General features: G+C 37.7%; 2 protein-coding genes across 2 annotated transcripts; both read left to right on the forward strand.

Moving 5' to 3' along the window:
* Positions 1–4,602: 4,602 nt before the first annotated feature.
* LOC140253030 (alpha-1-antitrypsin-like) lies at positions 4,603–9,272 on the forward strand. The gene is made up of 5 exons (XM_072338354.1): positions 4,603–5,100; positions 5,902–6,591; positions 7,065–7,335; positions 8,031–8,178; positions 8,830–9,272. The coding sequence occupies exons 2-5, from the start codon at positions 5,919–5,921 to the stop codon at positions 9,034–9,036; spliced, it is 1,299 nt and encodes a 432-aa protein (XP_072194455.1). The 5' UTR covers positions 4,603–5,100; positions 5,902–5,918; the 3' UTR covers positions 9,037–9,272.
* Positions 9,273–20,263: 10,991 nt separating this feature from the next.
* On the forward strand, positions 20,264–25,840 carry LOC140253053 (alpha-1-antitrypsin-like). Its single transcript, XM_072338399.1, has 5 exons — positions 20,264–20,364; positions 21,535–22,204; positions 23,668–23,938; positions 24,587–24,734; positions 25,646–25,840. Exons 2-5 carry the CDS (start codon positions 21,547–21,549, stop codon positions 25,838–25,840), a joined length of 1,272 nt encoding a protein of 423 aa, XP_072194500.1. The 5' UTR covers positions 20,264–20,364; positions 21,535–21,546.

Below are 25,840 nucleotides of genomic sequence, written 5' to 3' on the forward strand. Positions count from 1 at the left end.
GTACCCACCCAAGACTCCTGCAGGTCTCTTACTCTGTCCTGACATGCTTACAGGAAGACCAAAGGAAAAAGACTTAAATAAAGATAGCTTAGAGTCCTTGCAAGGGAAGACTGACCCATTCGTCTAAACGCCTGAAAAACAGCCTAGCTGTGTGTAGGCAGACCTTAGTGCCAAGATTCTCCTGGCAGTCTCTAAGCCTTGTGGGGAGATAGTAAATTTGTTCTGTCTGACCTTGTTTATGGTCCACTGGGACTATTTACTGATGGGATAGTTTCTGTCTGATTCTCCTCTGTTTACACTACCCTGTGGCAGAGTCTATGAAACATGTAGTCATAAACCACAAACTGTGATTTTAAGGCTAATGCTGTCCAATGCTTTCTGCCTTTCACCAGCAGGGAAAGGAGTTGATCCAGTTCCAAAAGGTATGAAGAAATCAGATAATCACAGGAACATCAGCTGATGAAATAAACTCTTCAGGAATATTATGGATTTTTCTTTCATCATAGAATCATAAAGTATTTCTGAAGGCAGAAATACTGAATGCCTTCTTTGCCTCTGTCTTTGTTGAAAGGGCTCTCCCCCAGGAGGTTGATGAGAGAGACTGGGGAATGGGAGTCCTTTAGTCAGGGAGGAGGTGGTCCGTGAGTGCTTAGGAAACATTAAAGTCCATAAATCCATGGGACCTGATGGGGTGCACCCGCGGGTGATGAGAGAGCTGGCGGAGGTTATTGCTAAGCCGCTCTCTGTAATTTTTCAGAGGTCTTGGAGAACTGGAGAGGTGCCTGAAGACTGGAGGACGGCCAATGTCACTCCGGTCTTCAAAAGGGCAAGAAGGAAGACCCAGGTAATTATAGGCCAGTCAGCCTCACCTCTGTCCCAGGGAAGGTGATGGAACAGCTTGTGCTGGATGCCATCTTCAGACAACTGGGAGAAAAGGAGGTTATCAGGAGTACTCAGCATGGATTCACCAAGGGGAGGTCATGCTCAATCAACCTGGTGGCCTTTTATGAAGATGTCACTAGCATCACAACAGTGGGTGTAAATTCTGAAGGAGAATGTGAAAAGACCAAGATGGACTATATATCTTTGAATCCTGTGACACTTCTCCTAGCATCCCCTGTTGTGTAGTATATCTCTACCCTTACTTACATGGAGCTGCTTTGATTAGATGGAAACTTATTGCACATATACAGTGGTGATAACATCCATTCCTTGTAAACTGTTAACCAACAATGACTGATATGGAAATATCTCTTGTATTTTCCCAGTCTCAGGTTTTACAGAGAATCTATTTTAAATAGCACTGTAATTGTGTTTTCCTCAGACTAACAGCTTTAAAGAAAACAATATAATTCATTCATTTCGTGTAGATGTCCTTGACTATGATTAATGTCCTGATTGCAAAAACTCAGCTCAGCACAGATGTTTATGCAAATGACTTCGTTGTCCTTTTGTGAAAGAGTATTTTCATAATGAAACTAGGTTTTCTGTTCAACACTACTCCTACAGATGAATTTGTCAGCAGTGAATTAGCCTGATTTATACAAATGAATCTTATTTCTCTTATATCTGGTTGCATTCAATTTCCACTCCATAAGTCATCTGGCAACAAACTACTTATGATTTATTACTCTGTGGTTGGAAAACTTCTGTTTTCCATGGAAGGTCTGAAGAGCACTGTGCTTTGCTTGACTTCTGCAGATGTTTTGTCAAGGAAAAGCTGCTACCTTGTTTTCTCTGTCTCATGTGGGAAACATGGTCCAGGGGGAAGATGCTCTGCTGAAGGAAAATGTATGAAAAACAACACTGGAAAATGATGTCTCAAGAAGTTGTGATACAAACTTCAATTGCAGCCAGGATAACAGAATAGGGAATGTGGAAAAAGGCTCATGTTTACCCAGGTGCAGCAGATGTACTGACTGCTACAGGATGTCGAAAGCAACACATTGTGATCCTCTCAAACTACACTGGAGCTGGCCCTAGAAAAATCTGATCTGTAAACAGGTGCCTTTTCTCTTAGAAATGTATTTTTATACAAATGTTTAATGCTATATGTTCATAATCGCACACCATGCTCTTAATCTGCATTAGAACAGAACAGAGAGATAAACTCAGATTTTTAATGTCATTAACTTATTTGGGGCAGTTTATTGGCTGCTGATAATATCAGGATAATTTGCCTCAAATGAGGAGCCATATACTAATCCATCATATTACTGTAAGATGAGGCAAGGACGGGTGTTTCTGCTTTTCCACAGATTGATGGAAGGAGTCTACAACTACCTAGAATTTAAAATTGTCACTTCTAATGATACATTACATTTTGATGATGAAAATTCTGTTCACTAAATTTGAGTAAAACTTTCTAAGTTTTAGTAAAAAAGTGGCTTAGAAAGTGTAAACTTCCTTATATACGATCCAGAAAATATGCAGTTTTTCAAAGACTCAAAAAAATCTTCTGTGTTATTGTTACATTAATAAAAGCTCAGAACAAGACACAATTTCTTCAGATTTTATTTCATTCAAGTCACAATACACTAATTGTTGTCACTACACAATAATGCTTATCTGTAGTGGAACTGCTCTCATATTACTCATATGACTAAAATTAGTAGCTCACATCTTATGTAATCAAGTAGCAAATTTAATACAATTCCTTGGACATTTGTTTCCTCAGCAACATGTTTGGAGACTTATTGGAGAGAAATCTGTTTCACAACTCCCAGGTTTGTGCCTGCATCATCTTCATCATTTAGGAGAACTGTCAGCAGGACCAGTTAGTACCATTCTAAGAAACTACATAGGAATGATAAGTATGGAAAACCACGAGATTAACGTTACTGAGGATATGTTCTTTGTTTATCCAGCACATTGAAATTTTATTTAGCGGGGGATTATTTTTCCTCTCTCCCTCTAATATTTTGACAAGGTAGAAAAAGAGATAACAAAAGGAAATAATGTGTAGAGATATAAAAGCAAAAAACAAATAAAAAAAAATACCACCAGAAAACAGAAAAGAATAAGTCTTGTCTATCTTGGGAAACGAAGAAGGAATTATATGCATTATTTTTTATAGATCTAGTTGTTGGTTTTTGTTTTTTGTTTTTTTTGTTTGTTTGTTTGTTTTTTGTTTTTTGTTTTTTTGGCATAGTGAAAACTGGAAAATGAAGTCCTCTCTATGGACAGCTTAGCTACTTCCTAGGCAGCTTGACATCACTGAAATGGTTTCTCTTAATCCCACAGTGACTATACACCATAACAAATGTGTTTTTGCTATTGCAAGCAACATAAATATTCTTTCCTGCTTTATATGTTCTTAGTATCAGAAAGCAACTTGAATCAGACACAGCTTCCAGAGTCTCCAGGGCTGAAAAAATATCATTTGGGTCATTGAGAGAAGAAAATAATGAAGAGTAATGCACAATGTAGAAAGAACTTTGATTCTCGGTAAAGACTATAGATACCTGTATTTTTCTTTTAAAGTTAAGCTGTACCACAGTAATTCATTGCAAGTGTGATGTTCTACTAATACATTGAGAGACTGAGAACACAGTATTGTCTGTTATGTACCAAAGGACATTAGCAAAGTATTGTGGTTACAAGGCAAAACTTTCAGGTTTTAGGAAGTACCAGAATTAATACAGCCTAGCCTTGATGTAGTAACAATGGAAAATTGAACAGGCATCACACATTTTCCATCTATAAAATGACAGGGCTATAGAGGCACTCAGAAGTTAGGAACTCTTGTCTCATTTCTGGGACTGGATGTACTCTAATGGTTGCTATGCTTCTATTCTGTACCAATGTCTGCCCTCTCTTTTCTCTTCCCTGCCTTCTCCAACATTTACCAGGATGTACCAGGTGTGCTTTCTCACCATATTTCCTGCCATACATTGAAACATAGGGAACTTGAGTGTATTTTAGGAGGCATCACCAGTATCAGGTACACGGTCTCTGTACAGTTGTGTCCAGTACGTATTCAAGCGCTCCTTTAAACATGACTCAATTCCCAGGGTGGAACTGTCAGCTTGCCCACTGTTGCTCTGAGTAAATTAGCATCGATTTGCTGGGCAGCTGGCCAGGCACCAGCAGCTTTTCTGGAGTTACAGCTCATGCCTTTCACACAGCAGTGCAGATAAAGAAAGCTTTCCACCAAGCCCTGTTTTTCTTCCACACTGTTCTTTTAATTCTCTTTCTGTCTGCTGGTTTTTGCTTTTTTGTTTGTTTGTTTGTTTTTGTTGTTTTTTGTTTTGTTTTGTTTGCTTGTTTTGATTATTTGTGTTTTTGTTTTGTTTTCTCTAAATACCAGGAGGAAAACTCTTCTACACCACCACCTCACCAATACCCAGTCACAGGCTGTGGTCATCAGAAACAGGTAAACAGCTGCACCTGCTGGAAACACCTCATTAGAGTGATAATGCCACACAGTCTGTTGCTGTTATTCACTAAAGAATCGAGAAACCATCACTAATTGCACAACAAAAGGCTCCCTTTAAGAAAGCCCCTCCAGTAAATGTGATGTCAAAAAGGAGAACTGTAAGTTAGAGGGGCTTTACAAATATGACAGCAGCTTACCCTGTTTGGGAACCCTGACAGAGAGATTGTACCTCTGTCAGCAGACTCATCCCATTTTTGTTTTTTCTTCTTTTTATCTCCCCAAAACTGGACTAGGGAGGATGGTGGGCAGGGAGGCTGTACTCCTATGGAGCTGTGCTGAAGTCTTCATTCCATCTGCACTATGCCCAGGTTGCAAGAAATCTTCATGGGGATGCACCACCTGCCCTTGGCTCCAACTGTGAGAGGCCCAACTCTCTCAACAGGCCCACGCAGCAAGCTTCTCACAGGAACCTGCAAACATGATAACAACACACAAGATAAAGTTCCTCTCATCAGACCCCTACCATCTGGCAATATTATGTGTGGATTGTACAAAATGTCCAAAACTCCTAGTGTCGTTATTGCTTGCTGTGCATCCTCACTGATAATTTTTATTTGAAGTAATTAATGATTAACAAAGGTTCTCTGCTTAATCTTGTTCAATGGTACTGAAGAGAATAAGAAGCAGACAAGGTGAACGCAGCAGGGTCCTCTTGTAGAGTTGTAAGTACTCTTTCAACATTTTCTTGGATCATTTGGATACATCAGTTTGGGGATTTGTGTTGTTGCCTGGGAAGGGAGTTTTCTCACATGTAAGCAATGTATGCACAACAATTTGATACGAAAAAATTCAAAGCATGTCAATGGCAAGCAAGAACTGCCTACTAGCAGTTCTAGGAAGATACTTTGTCCAATAAAAAAGATGTTTTGGAGTCAAAAAAGTTCCATATAGAGGCTTTGCTGCCACCGTGACCCAATATTTTACCTTTGAGAAAATGGCATATTTTGTACTTTTTGCCTTAAAATGTATAATATGCGTTTGCATCACATTTTAGTTTAATACATCTTTCATTATCTATTTATCTGTGTAAGAGAGGAAGACTAATAGAGCTGCAGTAACAGCAGTATCAAGTACAAAAAGTGCTTCCATCTCTCTGGAGAAAAGATCATAAACTTTCTTTGTGTTTTTTTGTTTGTTTGTTTGTTTGTTTTTGTTTGTGTGTGTGTGTGTGTGTTACTTGTGACTTAAAAACAGTGACAAACAAAAAAAAGCCACTTCTATATATATTTATTTTACTGATTATTATGATCAAAACTGCTCCTTTTGTGAGTGCATGGCTATGTGCAGTTCATCTGGAGACATATTCATTCAGGGGTTTTCTGCATGAGAAATGTGAAACAAAAGGGAGGGATTTTTGAGAACAGATACTTGTACTTTGAGAGCTTCATTTTAGTTGGCTGCAACATGCAAGCATAAAGAAATTTATTTCCCTGCTGTGTTTGGTGTGTTTATCTCTTTTCCAGGAAGGGTTAAAAGGAAAATGAAACCTGCCTTCTCCTTGTGTTTTCTGCTGGCTGGTTTGTATTCTGTTGCCCAGTGTCATCAGCGTCCTCGCTACCGCAATAAGCAGGATGATTCTAAGGGAGTACATTACCCGAGTAGTAGTTCACATAGAGAAGGAATTATTCCAAATAGAAACAAAACTTTTGTCAAAGTAGTTTACAGCAATGCTGATTTTGCATTTTCATTTTACAAGCTGGTTGCATCTGAAGCAACAGATCAAAATATTTTCTTTTCACCCATAAGCATCTCTACTTCCTTTGCAATGCTGGCACTGGGTGCCAAGTCAGCGACACTGACACAGATTCTGGAAGGTCTTGCCTTTAACCTGAAAAAAACTCAGGATCAGGAAATACATGAAGGTTTTTGCCAGCTCCTCCACATGATGAACCATTCAGATAGTAATCTCCATCTGAGCCTGGGCAATGCCCTTTTTATAGGGGAGACACTGAAACCGCTACAGAAGTTCCTGGATGATGCCAAAAGCTTTTACCAGTCTGAAGTCCTTTCTACTGACTTTAATAACTCCCCTGGTGCTGAGAACCAGATCAACAGTTATATTGAAGAAAAGACAAATGGGAAAATTGTTAAACTAGTAGAGAATCTTGATCCTCTTACCACAATGGTTCTTGTTAACTATGTCTTCTTTAAAGGTAAGAATTACTGAAGGGTGCAAAGATTGTAACTTTGACACACTGCTTATTGCATGGAATGAAAGAACAAAAAACTCTGAGTATTTATTTTGAGGAAAATATATTTGTTATCTAAAAATTGTTCCAGTGATATCATGTACATGTGTTGATAGTAAGGATGTCTGAGTCCTTACTTTTTTGAGTAAGAGACTGGACTGTTTTTAGCAAATACTTTTGATGTACTTGGTAAATTATTTAATGTGATGATAGACTCATGAGCTAGTGAAAGATGTTGTTTTCAGTATCCTGTCTTCAGGCACCTAGGAAATAATTATACACATAAGGGTGCAGTAATATGAAAAAAAAATGCTTGCTCTAACCAAAGAGAAACAGTGGGACTAGATGCTATTTTATTCATAATGAACATGTCTTTGTATACCATTGAATTATTATTATTATTATTATTATTATTATTATTATTATTTTGTCATAAGCTCATTGGGAGAAACCCTTCAGTGATTCATACACAAAAAAAGAAGATTTTTTTGTGGATAAGAAAACATCTGTAAAAGTTGACATGATGTATCGGAAAGGTTACTACAGAAATTACTTTGATGAAGAACTGTCCTGTTGGCTGGTTCAGATTCCATACAATGGAAATGCTGCAGCATTATTTGTTTTACCTGATGAAGGGAAGATGAAACAGGTGGAAGATGCTCTTTTGAAAAGAACTGTGTCCAAATGGGAAAAGCTCCTCCAAGATAGGTAAGAGATTTTGCTCTTAGTGAGAGAGATCACCACATTATAGTTTAGCTGTCAGCAAGATTGAGCTCGAAAGGCCAAGCTATTTTATTGAACTCTGTTCAATTTTAGGTTTCTGTCTGTGCAGGACTTCCCCTTTCCTAGCTCATAAATGAAAAATACATCTGGATAGTGAACAAACAGGGCACCGATCTTTTTATCCTCAGCATCATGGTGATGAAGTTAACAGATGCTTTTTTTACATGGGCATTATGAAACTTAAATGGAGTAGCTATTTCCGAGATATTAGGTAATTAGGGTGCTGAGGGCCTGGTAGGATCTGCAGTGTTGCATGTGAAAGATGAATTATACTAATTTGCTATTACTGAAGCTGTTTCTGATGTGGCCCAGCCCTGTTTTACATTCAAACAGCCTTAGGACAACAAGCCATGATATTATAGGATGCCTGCTGCCTAGTGAGGCTCTGTTTGCAGCAGAGTTTATGTAGTTGTTTCTTCCCTGAATCCTTGAAACCCACTGTGCATGTTGAAGTTAACATGGACTCAGACTGCTCCAGTTCAGTGCTATTTGAAATCTAACAGCAGACTTTCGACATTCATGAGAAAAAAAAAAAAAAAAAAAAAAAAAAAAAAAAAAAAAAAAGAGGGAGATAGAGAATTATCACTGAAGTGAAGCACTTTTGATGTTATTTGTTTCAGAAAAATACATCTACATATTCCAAAACTTTCTATTTCTGGTACCTACGATGTGAAAAAGATAGTCAGAGAAATGGGTATAATTGACCTGTTCACTGAACAAGCTGATCTGTCAGGAATTACTGAGGATCCTGGACTGATGGTTTCAAAAGTAAGTCAGCACATGGAATACAGTGATCACAGGATTTGTCCATTTCTGGTAATCCATCACAAACATAAAATGAAAAGCTTATCCAGGACTTTCTGAAGCAACATTTAATCATAAGCATCTGCCACAAAGACAAACATACCTTTCCTAAAACTGGAGCCAAACACGCAGATAAAGGGTTAGTTATAGACATATGGATCAAGAACAAGGAAGACATACATATCATTAGATGTTCTTTTGGATACTAACCAAAATTGTCCATAGGTAGCACATTAATTTTGGTAAAATACCCTCTAATAGAGGACAAAAATGCTATTATTCTTACCCTTCTAGTACTCTGACAAGGTTATTTTTTTCAGCTGGATGATAGGTTAGATTTCTGATAACACATGAAGCTGCCAAACATAAAACTAAGTCCAGGCTAAATTACCAGCTTTCTTTACTTCCAGAATTTCTCATCATCAGTCATCTTGAGTGCTCTTTGGCCATCTGCTACACAAAGATTGCTCTCTGTACAACCAGCTGATGGAGGCTTTCAGGGCTGATATGATGGTTGATTGAGCGGGAAGGAGAGAGCTTCCCCAGATTGTTGCTGCCAGATTCCATCCTAGGCAGGTCTCTCTCTGAAGGTTGTTGTGCTTTGTATCTTCACAGGTGATCCACAGAGCTGTGCTAAACATTCATGAGAATGGCACTGAGGCAGCAGGAGTCACAGTGAAGGAGATTACATGGAGATCTGGTGATTTTTCTCGTCCTCCTCGAGTCAGATTCAACAGGCCCTTTCTCCTGATGATTTTGGATAAATATGCCCGTACCATCCTCTTCATTGGGAAAATTGTAAATCCTTTGAAAAATAACTGATTGCCCAGAGGACAGGCACTTCGGTACATAGCTGTCTAAGTTCCTGTGATCCAGTAATAACTTTGCGTACAACACTGTGTACTGGTGTCTTTCAACCATTTTTATTATGTACATTTCTAACACCTTAAAAGCAAAAGTTTTTCTTGCCCAAAAGACACAGGTATTTCCCCTCTGGTCTACAGCTGTATGTAACTTGTATTGTCAAAAAATATGTCTCTTTTCGGCTGTTCTGTAACAACCCCTTCCTGACATTCTCAAGTATATGAGGTGATTTGTAGTCTCTTTATGGATGATGTAGCTTTTACTCTACACTCACAGTATGTGCAGGGGAGTGTGGGAGAAGAGAAATGGGGAAAAGAGATGGAAGGTGTATATCCTGTCTGTTTAGTCCACCTACCTTTGATAACTGATGTTAAATGCAGAGTATCTTAATATTGGAGTGACTTTTTTTCTTTGTTGCTTTTGTTTGTTTGTTTTCTTTCTTGGTTAGTTGGCTGGCTTGGTTTGGTTTGGTTTTTATTAGAATGAAGTTACATCATTACTGGCTGCGACACTGAAATACACAATAAAGTGAAGTGTTGACCAGCACAGTTGTTTTAGCTGTTATCTTCTCCTTGTGGAAGTCCTATTCATGCAGGCAACAAAGTTTCTCTTCATTGCTGGGGTACTGAAAATGTACTGATAAAATAAAAGGTGGAACATTCCATGCCATAGTACCAGTTTCTTTTTTATGGATTTGCTGTCACTTTCATTTCTCATTTCTCTTACTGATTTCAACTTCATTATCACACCTTCCAGACAGACAAGTCAAACTGTGGTACAGAAATTTTTATCTTCTCACAGGGAACAGCAAAGCTTTTCTAGGAGCTTCTAGGAGGAACTTGATCAGTTTTAAACTCAGAAAGCTATCATAGACATGCATATTAAATACAGGCAATGCTTGATAAGTCGCACTACATTTTAGCAGTGGATTGATGCTATGGAATAGAAACATATAGTTACTTGAAATTTCTACCTTTTCTTTCAAAGATTCATGAGTCTAGTATTTAGTAAAAGCTGATGGCTAGAACACTGGGCATATATACAGACAATCTCAGTGTAATACAGATAAACTGATTCTACAGAATATCATTTAAAAGTTCTTGACACATTGTGGGGCTAATTCAGGACAGCATGCTGAAGTCCAGCTTTGCAATGACAAATGACTACATAAGCAAATACCATGAGACTTTATGTTTGTTCTTCATTGTGGACCTCAGATCAATACTACCTGTTAGCTATCATGAAAAAAAAATAAATTATGTGATATTTTGCCAGTCAGATTCCTTTGAGACGCAAGTTTGATGCCTGACCTATTTGAAAGTAGATGAAGAGTAATCAAGCCGCATGTGGGAGTCAACCTTTGTGTTCATTTAAGTATGAAAAGACACTACGAGGCTTTTTGCAAAACTCTAATAGAGTGGAACCTTTTCCTACATTATTTTCCCAAAGAAGGCATGCTGTATAAGAGGGATGCTTAAATAGATATCACATATAGCTATGGATATAAGTATGTATATATATATATATATTATTAAAGTATTAGATTCATCTCTCTGAATAAAAAAAAAAAAAAAAAAAAAAAAAAGTAATCATGAAATATGCATAACTTGTTTTTCCTTTTCTCATAATCCTTAAAGAAATTTGAATAGATCTCTGTCCACACGCACTTTATTTTCTTATTAAGATCCTGAGTTTAGCATCAGACTTTCTAGAAGTATTAGGGCAGCTTCCAGAGAAAATGTAGCTGGATACAGGTTCAGAACAAAAGCTAACTTTGATCATGATTTATTCTTGGGATACCTTGTCTCAAAAGTAAAATGGGACCAGGTGAAAATTAGCTCCTCTATCATTAGTACTCTCTGTATTATTAAACTATCCCTAAATTAACTGAGTAAGCAATAAATACAATGAAACTGCTGTTCATGTAGTCACCTACAAATGGGAGTAGGAACCATATACAGGTTTCTTGCCTTGGTTCTCTGTTATAAAAATAAATATAAAATTTGATAAAGTTCAGAAAATGTTTCTCAACAAAACTTCTCACTCTTCTCAACAGATAGCAAATTTGAGTGCTAATTGTTAATACAGAACAATTGCAAAGCTGTTATTCTTATGGGTGTCAGAAGTTCAGTGTGCTTATGTTTTGTTCAGGGGAGGGCTTCTCCTTTCAATCTGCCATTATTTTCTTCTTTTCTGGATTTCTGTTGATTGGTTTGTTTGCTGTCTGTGAATAGCATGACTGTATGGCACGAAGTAGTCTTCCCTCTCTAGAGAAATCTCCAGAGTGCATGATTGTATGGCTCTGTTTTGATTTCTCTAGAGAGAGATGACTACTTTGCTAGATGTTAAAAGTCATGAAAGAATTGCCAATCTAAAAAGCAAAAGCTAATGTATTTCTTGTTCTGTAATAACAGGCAAAGATTTATCTGCAAAAGTGAAATGAAATTAAAAAGATAAAAAAAAAAAAAACAAACAAACAAGAAAAAAGAAAAAAAAACACCCCAAGATCAATCCATGGTGGAGATGCACTTAATCCTTAGGAAATAGAAAAGAATTTGAAAAAAAAAACATATATCCAACAGCAATTGTGAGTAGTGCTAAAGATCACAAAAGAAGAAAAAGCAGCCAGAAGCCTGTGTGGGTGCAGAGAAAGTAATAATATGCTTGAAGGAAAACAACGAAAATAACATATTTAAACAGCCAGAAGCCAGTGCCAATGTATACGTCTTTGTTCACAATGCTGTGCGGTATCAGCTAGGACGAACAGCATGTAATATAGGCAACAGCCTTAAAGGTCATTCACTGAAAAGCAAACTGCATATTGTACTGGAAAACTTACTGATTCTGTATTAAACGCGATAACAAATAGGAACTCATATTTCAATAACAATAGAAGACAGAGTCTGCTTAAGGAGAAAAGCAAAGCTGAAGTACATAGTTCTGATGCTGGTGTATTCTCATCAAAACAGAGATATCACAGAATCACACCACAGCCAAATTGCCTTCTTATTTGTTTTCTAATACATGAGAACTAACCAGATCTTGTTACTAATTATCTTGATACTGGATAACTCATTATGTTCCTGTGCTGTATGATAATGTTCATTCTCCATGTCATCCTCAGGACACGATGACAAAGAAAAATGTTAGCAAAGTTTATGAAGTTCTGGTGTGGACAGACCCCATGATGCCCCAATGATAATGAGATGGGATACTCAGCTTAATGCCAGCCTACTGGTCCTAGTGTTGATCAATGATCAAAACACCCACAGTGTCTTCTTTGCTGGTAAAAAATTATCCCCACAAATTGGTTAGTGCCAGTCATATCCCAGCCCCATCACTCAGGGTTTTGAACTTTTCAGTATTAGGTATGATGTATTTCATTATACATTCAGCATAATAGTAAATATAACCCAACTGGTAACTAGTGGATATCTCTGGGCAATACAACATAAATTTCTCAGCACTCTGGGGATTTTTCACTGAAAAAGAAGTGGCTGTTAAGAGAACAAAACAAATGATGTACTTCACGCTGATATAATGTTAAATCAACATTTCTGCTATTTATTAGATTCCTGGTGTATGCTCTGTCATTTGGCCAGGAAAAAAATATCTGTGGGGAAAGATGGAAGGTCTGTGGCTATTTGACTCCTGAAAATCTTTGGCAAAGAGTTGAATTTCTCTTCTTCAAGTACAGCATAGTTTAGGTTGGGGTTTTGCTTGCTTGTTTGTTTTTAATCTCATAATATCATAATATTTCTCAATTAGAAAAGTATGCACAAAGACATTGCAGTATTGTGATAATTGTATCATGACAATAAAAACATTGGAACACAATCACTTGAAGAACTGCTGTGTTTCACTCTTTTACTCTCTTGTTTGAAATATCCCTCCTGTGCATACTGAACTTTACCTTTTCCCAAGTGTATGGGAAATTGGTAAGCAGAGCCTGAACCTCTGATTAATCAGCTGAGGCAAGTGTTGGGTCAGCTTAGGAGTACAGGTGAGAGTAATTTAGCTGTGCTCCCGGAAGGGGTGGAGCTTGACTCCACCTCCTCTAGACCTCATTTAAGGGCTGACCACCAGTAAGGCAGCATCTCTTGGGGATTGCTCCTTGGTGGAGATTGCCTCAGTGTTTCCCAGCAGACTGAAGGCTACCATATGGGTGAGTTTTTCCTGTAGATAACCTTTTGGATATTTATTACTACCTCTCTTGTACTATTACCATCTTTACATTATTGTCACCATACACGAGGCTGTATCTGCAGCATTCTTCCAGACAAAGATTGACAAGATCTCTGATTTTGAATTTCAGTTTAATTTTCAGGAACTGTTTCCAGATTACAGACACAGAGATTGTCAGAACATCTCTCTAGCTCTTCCTACTTCACTTCCCCAGTAAAAGCAACATGCTTCTACTTCTAGAAATCTATGAATGTTATGGGCAGTTTCAGTCATAAGCCATTTTGATGTGGGAAAAAAAGTAAGTTTATGCTGTCCAACAGAAATGGATGACTCCATAAGCAATGCATTCTTTATTAGGGCTGCTTGCTTTCCAACACATACTTCATGTCACTCATTCCATCTGGGTAGCTGGTTTTGATATTTCTAAAGAGATTTCTCCAATTAAAGTGGATCTGAATGAGTTTGGTATGAGTAATGTGAGAAATATTTCTCAAACTTGCTTCACAGTATCTTCAACAGCATGTAAACCACTAGATGCCTGGAGTAAAAAGAAGGAAAATGGGAGAGCTTTCTCAGCAGCTGATTTACAGATTGTGGTTGCTTTATGCTGTGTAGAGTGTAAGCAACACAACAAAGTGCAGAAGAAGACACCTTGGTAAAGAGGCACCTTTTGAGTTTGAAGTTAATATTTGTGCTACAGCCCATATTACATATGGAATAGATTCCTGTTTTCCCTTTATAGGGAAGTGAGGTTGACAGCAGTGAAAAAGGGATTCATCCTGCTGCAGAAAATGGACCAGAAAAATGTATGTTTTGAAATAAATATTTGGGCCTGTATGCTCACTTTCTAAGATTTCTATTTCTGTGACGTTTTTGTTTGCATTTACTGTACTACATACCTATGATTTTGGGTTTGAGTTCTTTTAAGTCTGAATTGCAAATGAAACTCAGAGCTATTCCAATCTCAGATGACTCACTTTTTGGCCAGACTTTGAATGCTGTAACATGTAGAGTCTGCTTAATGCAATAATTCACTTCCTGAATTAAAAAGAAATGAAGAAAGAATTAGGACAAAATCAAAATTGGGTAAACATACATATGCGATTACAATACTTGATTCTCTTCTAAAAGCATTCCTTTCTGTAGCTGTGTTGCTATACAAACTAAGACATTACAGATAAAAAATTCCATTTAATTCAGCATAGCAAAGTGAAGGAGCAAACTGACTCTGAAGCATTGCTTTTAGCAGCAAAGTCTATGCTTATATAACTTCTCTTTTACTGACAGTGATCTCCCAAATAGTTCATCCCAAGATCTCCCAGAAATTCCAGCTCTGTTTTCTTTCCAAAACACTCAAGTTGGATATGACATGTATGATTTGGATGGAGGTGGAATTTGGGTGGAGAAAGATGTTGAAAGGTCAAGAGAAGTTTAAGGGGAAATCAGCCTTTCTAAACACATCAGTATTCATGGAGTTTGGCAATACTGAACTAACCACTGAGGCCTAAAGTTTAGATCTCATTTCTGTGGCTAAAACTGAGGAAGTATTTTTGGCACAGTGGATTTAATGGGTGTTCCAGTCTTCCTTTAAGAATTACTTCAAAAACATTAATTAAAATTCTTTCTTTTCTCATATATATGCTGGCCTTTGAGCTCAGTCATAAATCTGAAACAGCATCAGTTAACCTCTGTTAATACTGATGGCATTACATGGATAGTTGCGTAATTTTTATTATGTTTTCTTACCAATTCGCCAATTCTATTCCCCATTGCATTTTAAATGGCAGCCAGCAAACAAGTTCGCTCCCACATACTTACTAGTCATCTCAGTGACTAGCATAGCTCAAGAGCTGTAAGATACTTTGACATATCCCTGGAAAGCAGCAATGTATTTGAAACCTGTCCTATCTCTGGGTGGCCATCATCAGCAGTGCTGAACTACATTAGGTTTTACAAGTGAGTCACAGCAAAGTTAGCTGACAAAGCATTTTTAGTCTCTCCTTTGAGACATTCCACTGCCTTTCTAGTGCTCTCCTGGGGTCCAGATTATCCATGTGGATTTGGGAGCACAAAGGCCTCACCTGTAACCTGATAGAGACAGAGAAGCAGCAGAGCCATGGCAGTTTTCATTAAAAAATGAAAAGGCTGTGGAATCTCCATTTTTGGAGATTTCCATCTCACCTTTGCCTCTTGATCCCTGTTTCTATGAAATTTGCTTACTGTTTAGCAGGATGTTCATGAAGTTCTGTTTAATTTTTCTGGAGAATATGCAGAGGTTGCACTAGCAAGGATTGCTGAAAATGGACTTAATTCTTCTCTCTTTGCAGAGGTCTTTACTGGCTGAGAAAGCAGTTTAAGCTGTCCACATCCAGAAACAGAGAAAACCTGGCCTAGAAATATAATTTTGAAAATGTCACTTATGATGCTTGTGCCATAAGAATCAACATGTGAACAACAAAAGTCAAATTTCTGAGGTGTAAGTTAAGGTACTGCAGTCTTAAACTTATGACTCTTCCTTTACAGATAGATATAATTTTGCCTTGAGAAACCTAGTTCTGTACTGGCCTCAGGGTTTTAGCACCCTGACACAATGATATTGGTTTGAGTTATTATGAGCTTGACTATCGAGACTGTGATTTCTTGGATGACTGAAACTTCACATAACCAGACAACCCCAGACAACCAGTTTTTTTTTTATATTTATATATATATTATATAGGCATTGCCAATGTTTGGCTTTTAAACAGCCCTTATCAGAATGTAAAATAAAGAACATCTTAATCTTATTAACCCAGACCTGTTTTTAAATTTGAGAGTCAGAGTAGGCAAAGTTTGTATGGGAAGACAACTTGAAAATGCAAAATTCAGTCATGTAAAACTTGAAAAACAAACTTTCAAGGACTGATCATTATTTCATACCAACATATTTATCACTAAGCAGCTGCACTAGCAGATAGTGCATCAGCAGCAAACTGTCAATTTAGATAGGGCTAATTAAACATTATTACTTTGTTAGGCATGACTTACTGAACAGCCACTGTGTAACTGTTTGCAGAAACTTGACAGCTCTTACAACCGAAGCTAGATGAAGACAGGAGACTTTGAGTTCTCTTTAATATCAGTTACAGAAATCAACATGGTTTTCTTCTGAAGATATATAAACATGATACATCTGATAAGAACAACATGTGACCTATGTTTATATTAGAGATAAGAGAAGAAATGTGGGTTGTTTTGTTTTTTTTTTTTCAGGAAAAGTGCTGAAGAGAAAAATGAAGCAAGTGAAAGGGAGAAATTTTAGTGCATTCAGAACCTGAATCTCTGCTTATATGCCTAATGTATGATTTTAGGCTGCTGTTGTAAAAAGGCCTCTTTTAAGCCAATCATTGCTATTCAAACAGAAGGTTATTACAGATTCCTGGGACTAATAGGACTTCTTTTACTTAGACAAACTTCCCACTAGTGAAACTGTAGTTTCCAAAGTTGAATTTTTAAAATTACAGTCCTTAATCCACAGCAGGTCTCCTAGTTAAAAACACGACTTAGCCTGCAGTTATGAAGCACCATAACATTTCTTTCAAGCATCTGCCAAGTTGAAGTATGAAGTTAAAGATATTTTTGTTTTGGGTCCTAAGCATAGATTTAGAGGCTTTATTTCCTGTCATTCCAGTGTAACAGATTTGTCTTCCACATGACAGACACAACTAGAAAAAATGTAGGTCATACCAAAAGTAAAACCTCCTATTTGTTTCCATGGAAACTACAACAGATACAAAGAGTGCAAAAACACCCTTTGATAGAGCAACTTCTCGTCTACAAAATGTTATTTTTCAATATGGTCGTCACCATGAACTAATTCACGTAAGTCTTCATTTTGTGATGTGACATCCATTCTGAAGATGGCTTCTCTCTCATGTCACTGTTGCTGCTGCTTAAATACACCACCCATCTCCTCACTGTGCTCACGTCTGCTGTTTGGTATGCACAAATGTTGATGGGGTGCCATTTTTTCTGCATGGAGGAATTCAGTGACACACCTTTCCTTCATCCACCCTTCCACCTCAGATGCCATTGTGTCAGATTGTCCCTCTGCTGCCATCTGATTGCAGCAACAAAATGTAATGGAACATTGGTGGAAAGGTTTAGCCTCTACACCTCCTACTTCTGACACTGTGGTGGGCATAATAAAAGAGGAGGCATTACTTTCATAGAAGCTCTGATACATAAATTTTGCTGTATGTGGTCACAAATCTTTTGGTGGTTTAATGCACAAAATGAGATTGTATCCTATCTTAACTGAGATTTTAGAGCTGAAGAAATGCAAGGAAGATTTTTTATGTGAATCATCACCAGTCTGAGTATGGTATATCTTCTGTGCATCCTCATTTGCTGCTGAGAGACAGCTGGCTTACTTAAAGCATGGAGCTTGCAAACCCTTTAGTCCTGTTCACAGAATCACAGACTGGCCCAGGTTGGAAGGGACTTAAGGATCATGAATCTCAAATACACCTGCCATTCTTTTGGATAAATCTGACTGCAACCATGCATACCTTCAGAATATATTCTACTTATGTTCTTCAACCTAAAATCTTCTCTGCAGTTTCCTTGTAGCTACCTGACATTTGGCTGTATCCTTTCAGGTCTGTGGGCAGGACGTGAAGACGGTCTTGTCCCCTTACCCTGTTGATAGAAAGTGGTGCATTTCCATGACTGATATGTACATCAGTGTTATATAACAAAAACACTACAGATTATCTGAAGTGAGGTGGCTCAATTATGAGTTTTCTCTTGGCAAGGGATAAGATTCTACTGCCTTGAAACACTGCCATTTTTGTTTGTCTCATTGTTTAACTTTTGTTTCAGCATTTCAGTGTCCAAAATAACAAGAAAGTTGTGTAACATCCTAGGAAAATGTTTATATAGACTGCTTCTGGGGGCAGATATGACATTCAGAAGGGAATAGCCTGAGGTTGCAAGACTTGCTGAGCACTTGCTGACAAAGGAAACTAGGTGTCCTATTCCAGAGGTACTTGGAGTAAAATTGTATAAGTGCAGTCAGAGATTCAGATATTAACTTAAATACAAGTATCTGTGAAGGTATATTTTGAAGGTTACATCTGAAGGAAATAAAACCCTGCAATGGACCAAATGTAGTGGAATCTTAAAGGCTCTTGCAACTTCCAAAGAGTGTCATTAGTTACTTTCACTCAAGGGTTGCTCTAAGCTTTATACACTGGCTGGATCTTGATTAGGGAGAATCAGCAATTCCTTCAGCAAGTGCTAGGAAAGTGCCCAAATGAGATGCTGCAGATGCAACAGTGTGAGCTCCCTATGTTCTGCTGGAGGGCACGAGGAGTTTGGGAAGTGGGGACTTAGGAAGTGAAGGAAGTTTCTGACTCCTCGTATCAAGAGGATGTAGGGCTGGGAAATATATCCACTGAGGCTCTCAAGATGTCTGAATTTAAGACTATGTGTATTTTACTTTTGTGTGTGCCAGAAGGATGTATTTCTCTCCTTTACAGATCTTCTCCAGATCCAACAAGTGCTCTGTGACATTTGTTCTCCATAGTGCCTCTACTATGTGTAAGTCAGCATCCCTTTCCACTACCTCTTAAGGAGGTGAAACTCCTCATTATGGTTCCCACTTGTTGGTATCTTAGGTTTCCCAATCCCTGTCTAATTTCTCAGTGTTGTCTTTGTACTTGATCTGTTCTAACTCAGAGGATGGTCAGATGTTTATGAAAGGCAGATCCTGCTTCATCAATCTGATCTCTGTCTATGACTAAGTTACTCACCTGGTGTAGGGAAAAGCCGTGGATGTAATCTACCTAAACCTTATTAAAGCTTTTGATGCTGTCTCTCACAGTGTTCTGCAGAAGCTGGTAGCCTATGGCTTGGGCAGGTACACTCTTTGTTGGGTAAGGAACTGGCTGCAGGGCCAGTCTCAGAAAGTAGAGGTGAATGAGGTTAAATCCAGCTGGCAACTGATCACAAGTGGTGTTCCCCACGGGTCAATATAGGTGCTTATCCACTTTAATAGCTTTATTGATGATCTGGATGAGAGGATTGAGTGCACCCTCAGTAAGTTTGCAGGTGACACCTAGATGGGAAGAAGTGTCAGTCTTCCTCAAGGTAGAAGGATCTGGAGGGATCTGGACTGGCTAGATTGATGGGCTGGCTGAAGCCAGTCGTATGCACTTTAACATGACCAAGTGCTGTATTTGGCACTGGTGACACCGTGAGTACTATGTTCAGTTTTGGAGCCCTCACTACAAGAATGACACTGATGCGCTGGAATGTGTCCAGAGAATGGTAACAAAGTTGTGAAGGGTCTGGAGCATAAGCCTTCTGGGGAGTGTCTGAGGAAACCGGGGTTGTTTGGTCAGGAGAAGGCTCAGGGGAGACTTTATAGCTCTCTACAACTTCCTGAAAGGAGGTTACAGAAGTATACCAAAATCCTCCAAGCAGATGCTAGCTCCTTGACTATTTTAGAGATTTCTGTGAGAAAGGCATATTAATTTCAATACTATCCAGGTTAGGAACCAATATCTTTGTGCTTCAGCAAAAACATGCTATCTTCAGGAAAAAAGAAAAGTCTCTATGTAAAGGAATTGGGTGTATATACTGCTCTCACAAATGTCAAATATATGGTAGGCCAAGTAGCATCACTGAAAAGGAGAGGTGTTCCCCATAGCTATCTCTACCCTGAACCTAGATGTCAGAGCTTACTGCTGGGCAGAGCTGTACAGCTCCAGAGGAAGGACAGTTTTCATCTCAGGTAACATAGAGAGAAAAGTAGCTGTATTTGGCACAAAATCTCATTTCCTATTAATACTTGCTTTGGCATTGCTTTATGACCCATATGGAACGTAACACTTCCGTCAACCTACTGGCTTTGTCTCAAGGTCTTAGCTCTGATTGGAATAGAGGTGTGTTCACGTGAATATGTCAGCCAAGAAAATTAGCTTCATCAGCATTTATCTGTATCCTTTTAGATTATCTGTATTTGAGGCCATGTAATGTTTAACAGAGGAAAACAGCAGTGTGAGTAAAGCAACAAGAGCAAAATCCAATCAAGAGCAGGACCCTTCTGAATGCAATGTAAGTACCCAGATATCTTTACTTTAAAGACTTTGATGCAGCTATATGACATTTAGATAGTGAGCCATGAAACACATCTGCTTTTAAAGGTTAAACTTGGTTTCTAGGCACTCAAATGACAGCTGAATTTTATTTCCAAGAAATACTGAATAGCAAATTGTGGATATACATTACAGCAGCTCTACAAGTATAACTCTGTCATGAATATTTATTCAAAATATCTATTTCTTTTCTAGAAGAAATCATCTTATTTAAGGAGAGGGAAAATATTCTGACTTTCCAACAGTCATTCTGGTTTGATATCATTACTGAGGTTCTCTAAAGTATGTGGTATGATAGCCAAAGATCCAAAGTGAATGAAAAATCTTATTTACGCCAGTGTGGTTCAAGCAGGATACATAAAGTTAACTTTGCTGAAAGGAGGGTTCCCTAGGAATACAAATTTTAGACAGACAGGATAGGCCAAGCCTACTGCAGTGGCTGCACTATCTCATCACCATTGTGGGCTGGACAAATAGAGGAGCCCATCTGGAAGATATGCATTAGTTGAGTGATGGTTTAAAATGAAGCAATGTATTCTGATCTAATCAGATGCTAAAGCAGGAAAACATCGCTAACTTGCTTGTGATTACTCACTTCATGTGTTAAAATGAATCAGGAATGAGAAAGATGTTACAACTGTTGTAAACTTTTCTTGTTTTCCACTGACATAGCTCAGTCATTTGACATAAACCTCTTACAATCACAAATATCATGCTGAACATGAGAGTTCTTAGAGGTAAACACGAGACGCAAGAGTTGTTTCTGATGTGTCACCACACCATAAAATGGATCAACAGTGAGATGAAAAAAAACAATGAACCTTTTAATTTACTCTCTCCCTCTGAATCATGTTTTCCTTTAATAATCACATGCTACTCTCTTCGCAATCATCCAGTAACAAGGGACTTGTGTAGCTAGAGGAAAGCAGAACTGAAGTGGGCAGTAATTGATATGAGTTACATCTGAGATCAAAGCAGGAGTGTTTCAAAACTGTGTCATAATAAAGGAGCAGGTCAGGAGATAAACAGCGTTAATAACTTTTGTAGGTAGCAGCAGATATAAATAAAAGATGAGATGTTCACTTGGCCGTTCTCCAGGGTCCAACACAATTTATTTTTGTCCATGCAGTAGTTGAAAAGTATGATGAAGGCCATCCTCCTGCTATGCTTGCTGCTGGCCATCCTTTACCCTGCAGTCCCCAGTGGGAGACAGACTGACCACCACAATGAAGAGCCCAGAGCAACTCACCTTCATGAGCAGCATCCTCACGAGGAAGATTCTCTTGCTTTCTGCAAGCATATAATCCCCAGCAACACAGATTTTGCCTTCAGGTTTTACAGGCAAGCAACTGTCCAAACACCTGGCAAGAATATTTTCTTCTCCCCAGTCAGTGTCTCTGCTGCCTTTGCCCTGCTGGCCCTGGGCTCCAGAGCTACAACCCAGGCTCAGCTGCTGGAGGGGCTGGCCTTTAATCTCACCAGCAACAGGGAGGAGGAGATACACCTTGGCTTTCATCATCTTCTTCTCTTGCTGAACCGTCCTGGCAGCCAGGTGGAGCTGAGCATGGGAAATACCTTGTTCATGGACAAACACCTGAAGCCACTGACAACATTTCTGAAGGACATAAAAAAACTGTACAAGGGGGAAATTGTTTCTAGTAACTTTCAGAATTCCACTGAGGCTGAAAAAGAGATCAACAATCATATAAAAAACAAAACCCATGGGAAGATAAATCAAATACTTAAAGACCTTGATCCAAACTCTTTAATGGTACTTGTTAACTATATTTATTTCAAAGGTAAGTTCAGTTATACAGATGCTACTGCAATATCCAAGTTTACCTTGGACTAAAACCAAATCCCAGATTTTTTTCTAAATTATTTTTAAAAGAAGGATAGTGTTAAAACTATAAGAAACATTGCAAGTTCTCATGCTTTGAAACCTCTTAATACATCTGTTTTGTTTTTTTGTTCTGTTTTGTTGGTTTTTTTCAAGCATATTTTTAGTCTGTAAGCACATAAATTTACTTATTTGCAATCTGTAGGTTTTATGGACTTACCAGAGCACAGCAAATGTATGCATTTGTGGATTTTTCTATCAGACTTTCGTTTTATTGCAAAAATTACCCTGCAGTCTGTATATATCCTGTACGAAGAAATGAAACAAATTCCTAAGATTATAAAAAAATGACAAAACTTTAATTGGCCTACAATCTGGGCTTATTAAATAGTTACATATCTATGGAGTTGGGCTCTAAATGTTCTACAGCCTGTCATTACATAATATATATACACCAGGATGTACTTGAGAACGTGCAGCTTTAGCAATGATTAGCTTCTTAAAGGTAACATCCATTTGTTAATTGAATTTAGCACCCAGGAAAGTGTCAATAGGTAGAAATAGAATGGCATTCAGTAAAATAGTTTTTATTTCAAGCACTCTATTAAATCTAGGTACCCTAGTTAGAAGTGGATTGTGATGATAAGAAATTATGATGGGACAGGAAGGAGTTCAAACTTGCAAAGTAGTTGAAGTACTTCAGTGTTTATGCTCTACTACTTATTTTTCAGTTTTATTTTGTTTCTGTTCAATATTTAAAAAACAAATGCACTTAGTTCTGGAATGACAAACTGTGAACTGTATGTATTTGTTCAGTGAATGACTTAATTTAATACAAGCAAAATACCACTAAAAAGTTGTTTGAACAAGGATGGAAGGTTAAAGCCTTAGAAGCCCTGTTCCACTTACTTTAATGTAGTTACTATCAGACCCAAAAGTTCAGGTTGTTCTTTCACTGAAGTTTTTCCTTAGTGCTACCAGATGAGGAACAGATGAAAAAGCATGGGAGGAGCTTAACACATCATCTTTAAAAAGGCAGGCATCTGCTGGAGAACTTGCATAACAAGCAAAGTGGTTGTAAATTAACTCATTTGACCCTGGTTAGGCACTTTTATTTTCTTTTTCTTCAATTTTTTCCTTTTCTTCAGATAAATTTAAGGTAACATCATGAAGCTGTTTCATTTGATTTATCTGACTTGCAACACCTCTGTGAAGTTTAATCTTGGATAATTGTTACTTGAACATATTATAGTGGGAAAGACAGGGAACAAGACCTTGAATAAATTTTGATTTCCTCTGATCTTCAATTATGAACATAAATATTTAGATATGATTGTATTGGGTGTAAATTAGACTTGATTATTTTAACATATCCTCCTTAAAATAAGCATGCAAATGTATTCTTTCTCTCTTATTTTTAAGCCTACTGGGAAAATCCTTTCAATATGAAGGGGACTCACAAGGATTATTTCTATGTGAATGAAAAGACCTTGGTTGAAGTGAATATGATGATTCGAGATAGCTTTTATGACATATATTCTGACAAGAAGCTGTCATGCAAGGTGGTGAGGATTCCTTACAAGGGAAATGTTTCAGCACTGTTTATCCTGCCCAATGAAGGAAAAATGAAAAGGCTGGAGGATGGCCTGACGAAAGACACTGTGTCTAAATGGGAAAAATCACTTGAAAGACGGTAAATTCTAATTTGATACTTCACAATAGTCAGAACCTGAGCTCTAAACACTATAATCAAGTTTTACAGTTATAAGGTTTTGTTGTTCATTGGAGGTTTAAGTAATGGGACAGGTATAAATGAATAGAATGAACAATGTGATGGTTTGAAAATCAGCAGCAATTTGAATTGGCACTGTTTTGTCGTGAGGGAATAGATTTGTGAGCTGGGAAACAGCTTCTCTTTCTTTACCTTTTTCAGCTGATCTTCAAGATCTCCATTTCCTTTTCCCAAATGTAGTATGTTAACAGTGATACTACTGTGACATAGAAACCAGATCCCTTGGAGAAAATGGGGTATGATTTAAAAAATAAAATAAAATCTTGAGGGCTAGAAAATGAATGCAAAAGTACCCACAATGGTGCTGGCACTATCACTGCTTGTTGTCTATTCAGGGGGTGCTTGTAAGATTGGAAACAAGCCCTAAGTAAAAGTAATGTCTTTTTAATATTACATTTTCCATCATCCTGAACATTGTCTTTCACATTTTGCTGCCATTTTTTCTATATTTGAAGACTAAAATTTTAGCACAAAATTACCAGCAAATTGGGACACTTCAAGTTACACCTTGATTGTAATAAGTACCGTAACTCTCTTTTGAATTAATAGGAGGATGGAAGTGCATATTCCAAAAGTATCCATTTCTGGCACCTATGACTTAAAGAAGATGGTTATGAATCTGGGTATAACAGATGTGTTTTCTGACAATGCTGATCTGTCTGGAATCACAGGAAAGTTCAACCTGAAGGTTTCAAAAGTAAGTTGGGCAACAGAAAAGTCTATGGATTCCTTATTTCCCTTGATTTAAGCTATGTTCCAGTATAATTCTCAGTTCTGAGAATGGTATATACTCTGTGAATTTGAACATTTTAGTTTGTAGAGCAACTTTAAATTCTTTCAGACTTATTCAAGATCCAGAAATAAGAATATTGCCTTCCTTCTGGCAGCCTGAAGTTGTGACAAAGGCTGAGAGGTTTATATAAATTTTTCCAAGAACAAAATAGTTTCAGCATAGAATAGGAGACTCCATATATTGGGGTTACGTTGCATGAGCATATCTAGTACAAAAAAAAATGGCCTATTTCCTTTAATGCATGCACGTGACTCTGGATTTTTAAAGGACTTTCAAATTATTTCCATAGAAAGCACTAGCAAGTGCTAATCACATAAGAGGGATCAGGCTACAGGAAAGCCTCCTGTTACCTGGGAAGAACAAATAATACAAAGATAAAATAAAATTCTTATGGGCATTGAGAAAGCAGTAATTATAACATTATAGTATCTCAGTTATAGTGAAACAAATGTTGAAAATGCAAAAAAAATTTTAAAAACAATGATATTTATTTTCTACTGGCAAAAGTTTAATCCATCAGGTATTAGGGATACGGACAGAACAGCTCTGGAATTTGACTTTTTTTCTTTCTAAAATGGTAATTCCTGCTATGAATTTGAGTGCTCTGCCCTGACACACATGGTAAGGAATACTGACTGGAACAAAAGTTACTCATAGATGACATTGCTAGAACAGCTGCCTTGGACTAAGTTTCCTTCTTAGTTTGTGACCTCCTAGTCATTTATGTGAATGACAAGAGGTGAATTAACATTGTGCCAATTTTAGTCATTCAAATCCCATTCTGTGTGTACAGTAATACTTGTGTTTCCTTGTAGGCTATTCACAAGGGTCTGCTGAAAATTCATGAGAATGGCACAGAGGCTGCAGCAGTCACTGGCACAGAGTTTGCTCCTCATTCTGTTCCTCCTGTTGTAAAGTTCAACCGTCCATTTTTGCTGTTGATTGTTGATCAATACACTCAAAGTATCCTCTTCATGGGAAAAATTGTAAACCCGCTGAAAAATGGTTGA

The sequence above is a fragment of the Excalfactoria chinensis genome, chromosome 5 (assembly GCF_039878825.1).
Source record: "Excalfactoria chinensis isolate bCotChi1 chromosome 5, bCotChi1.hap2, whole genome shotgun sequence".
Taxonomy (NCBI): domain Eukaryota; kingdom Metazoa; phylum Chordata; class Aves; order Galliformes; family Phasianidae; genus Excalfactoria; species Excalfactoria chinensis.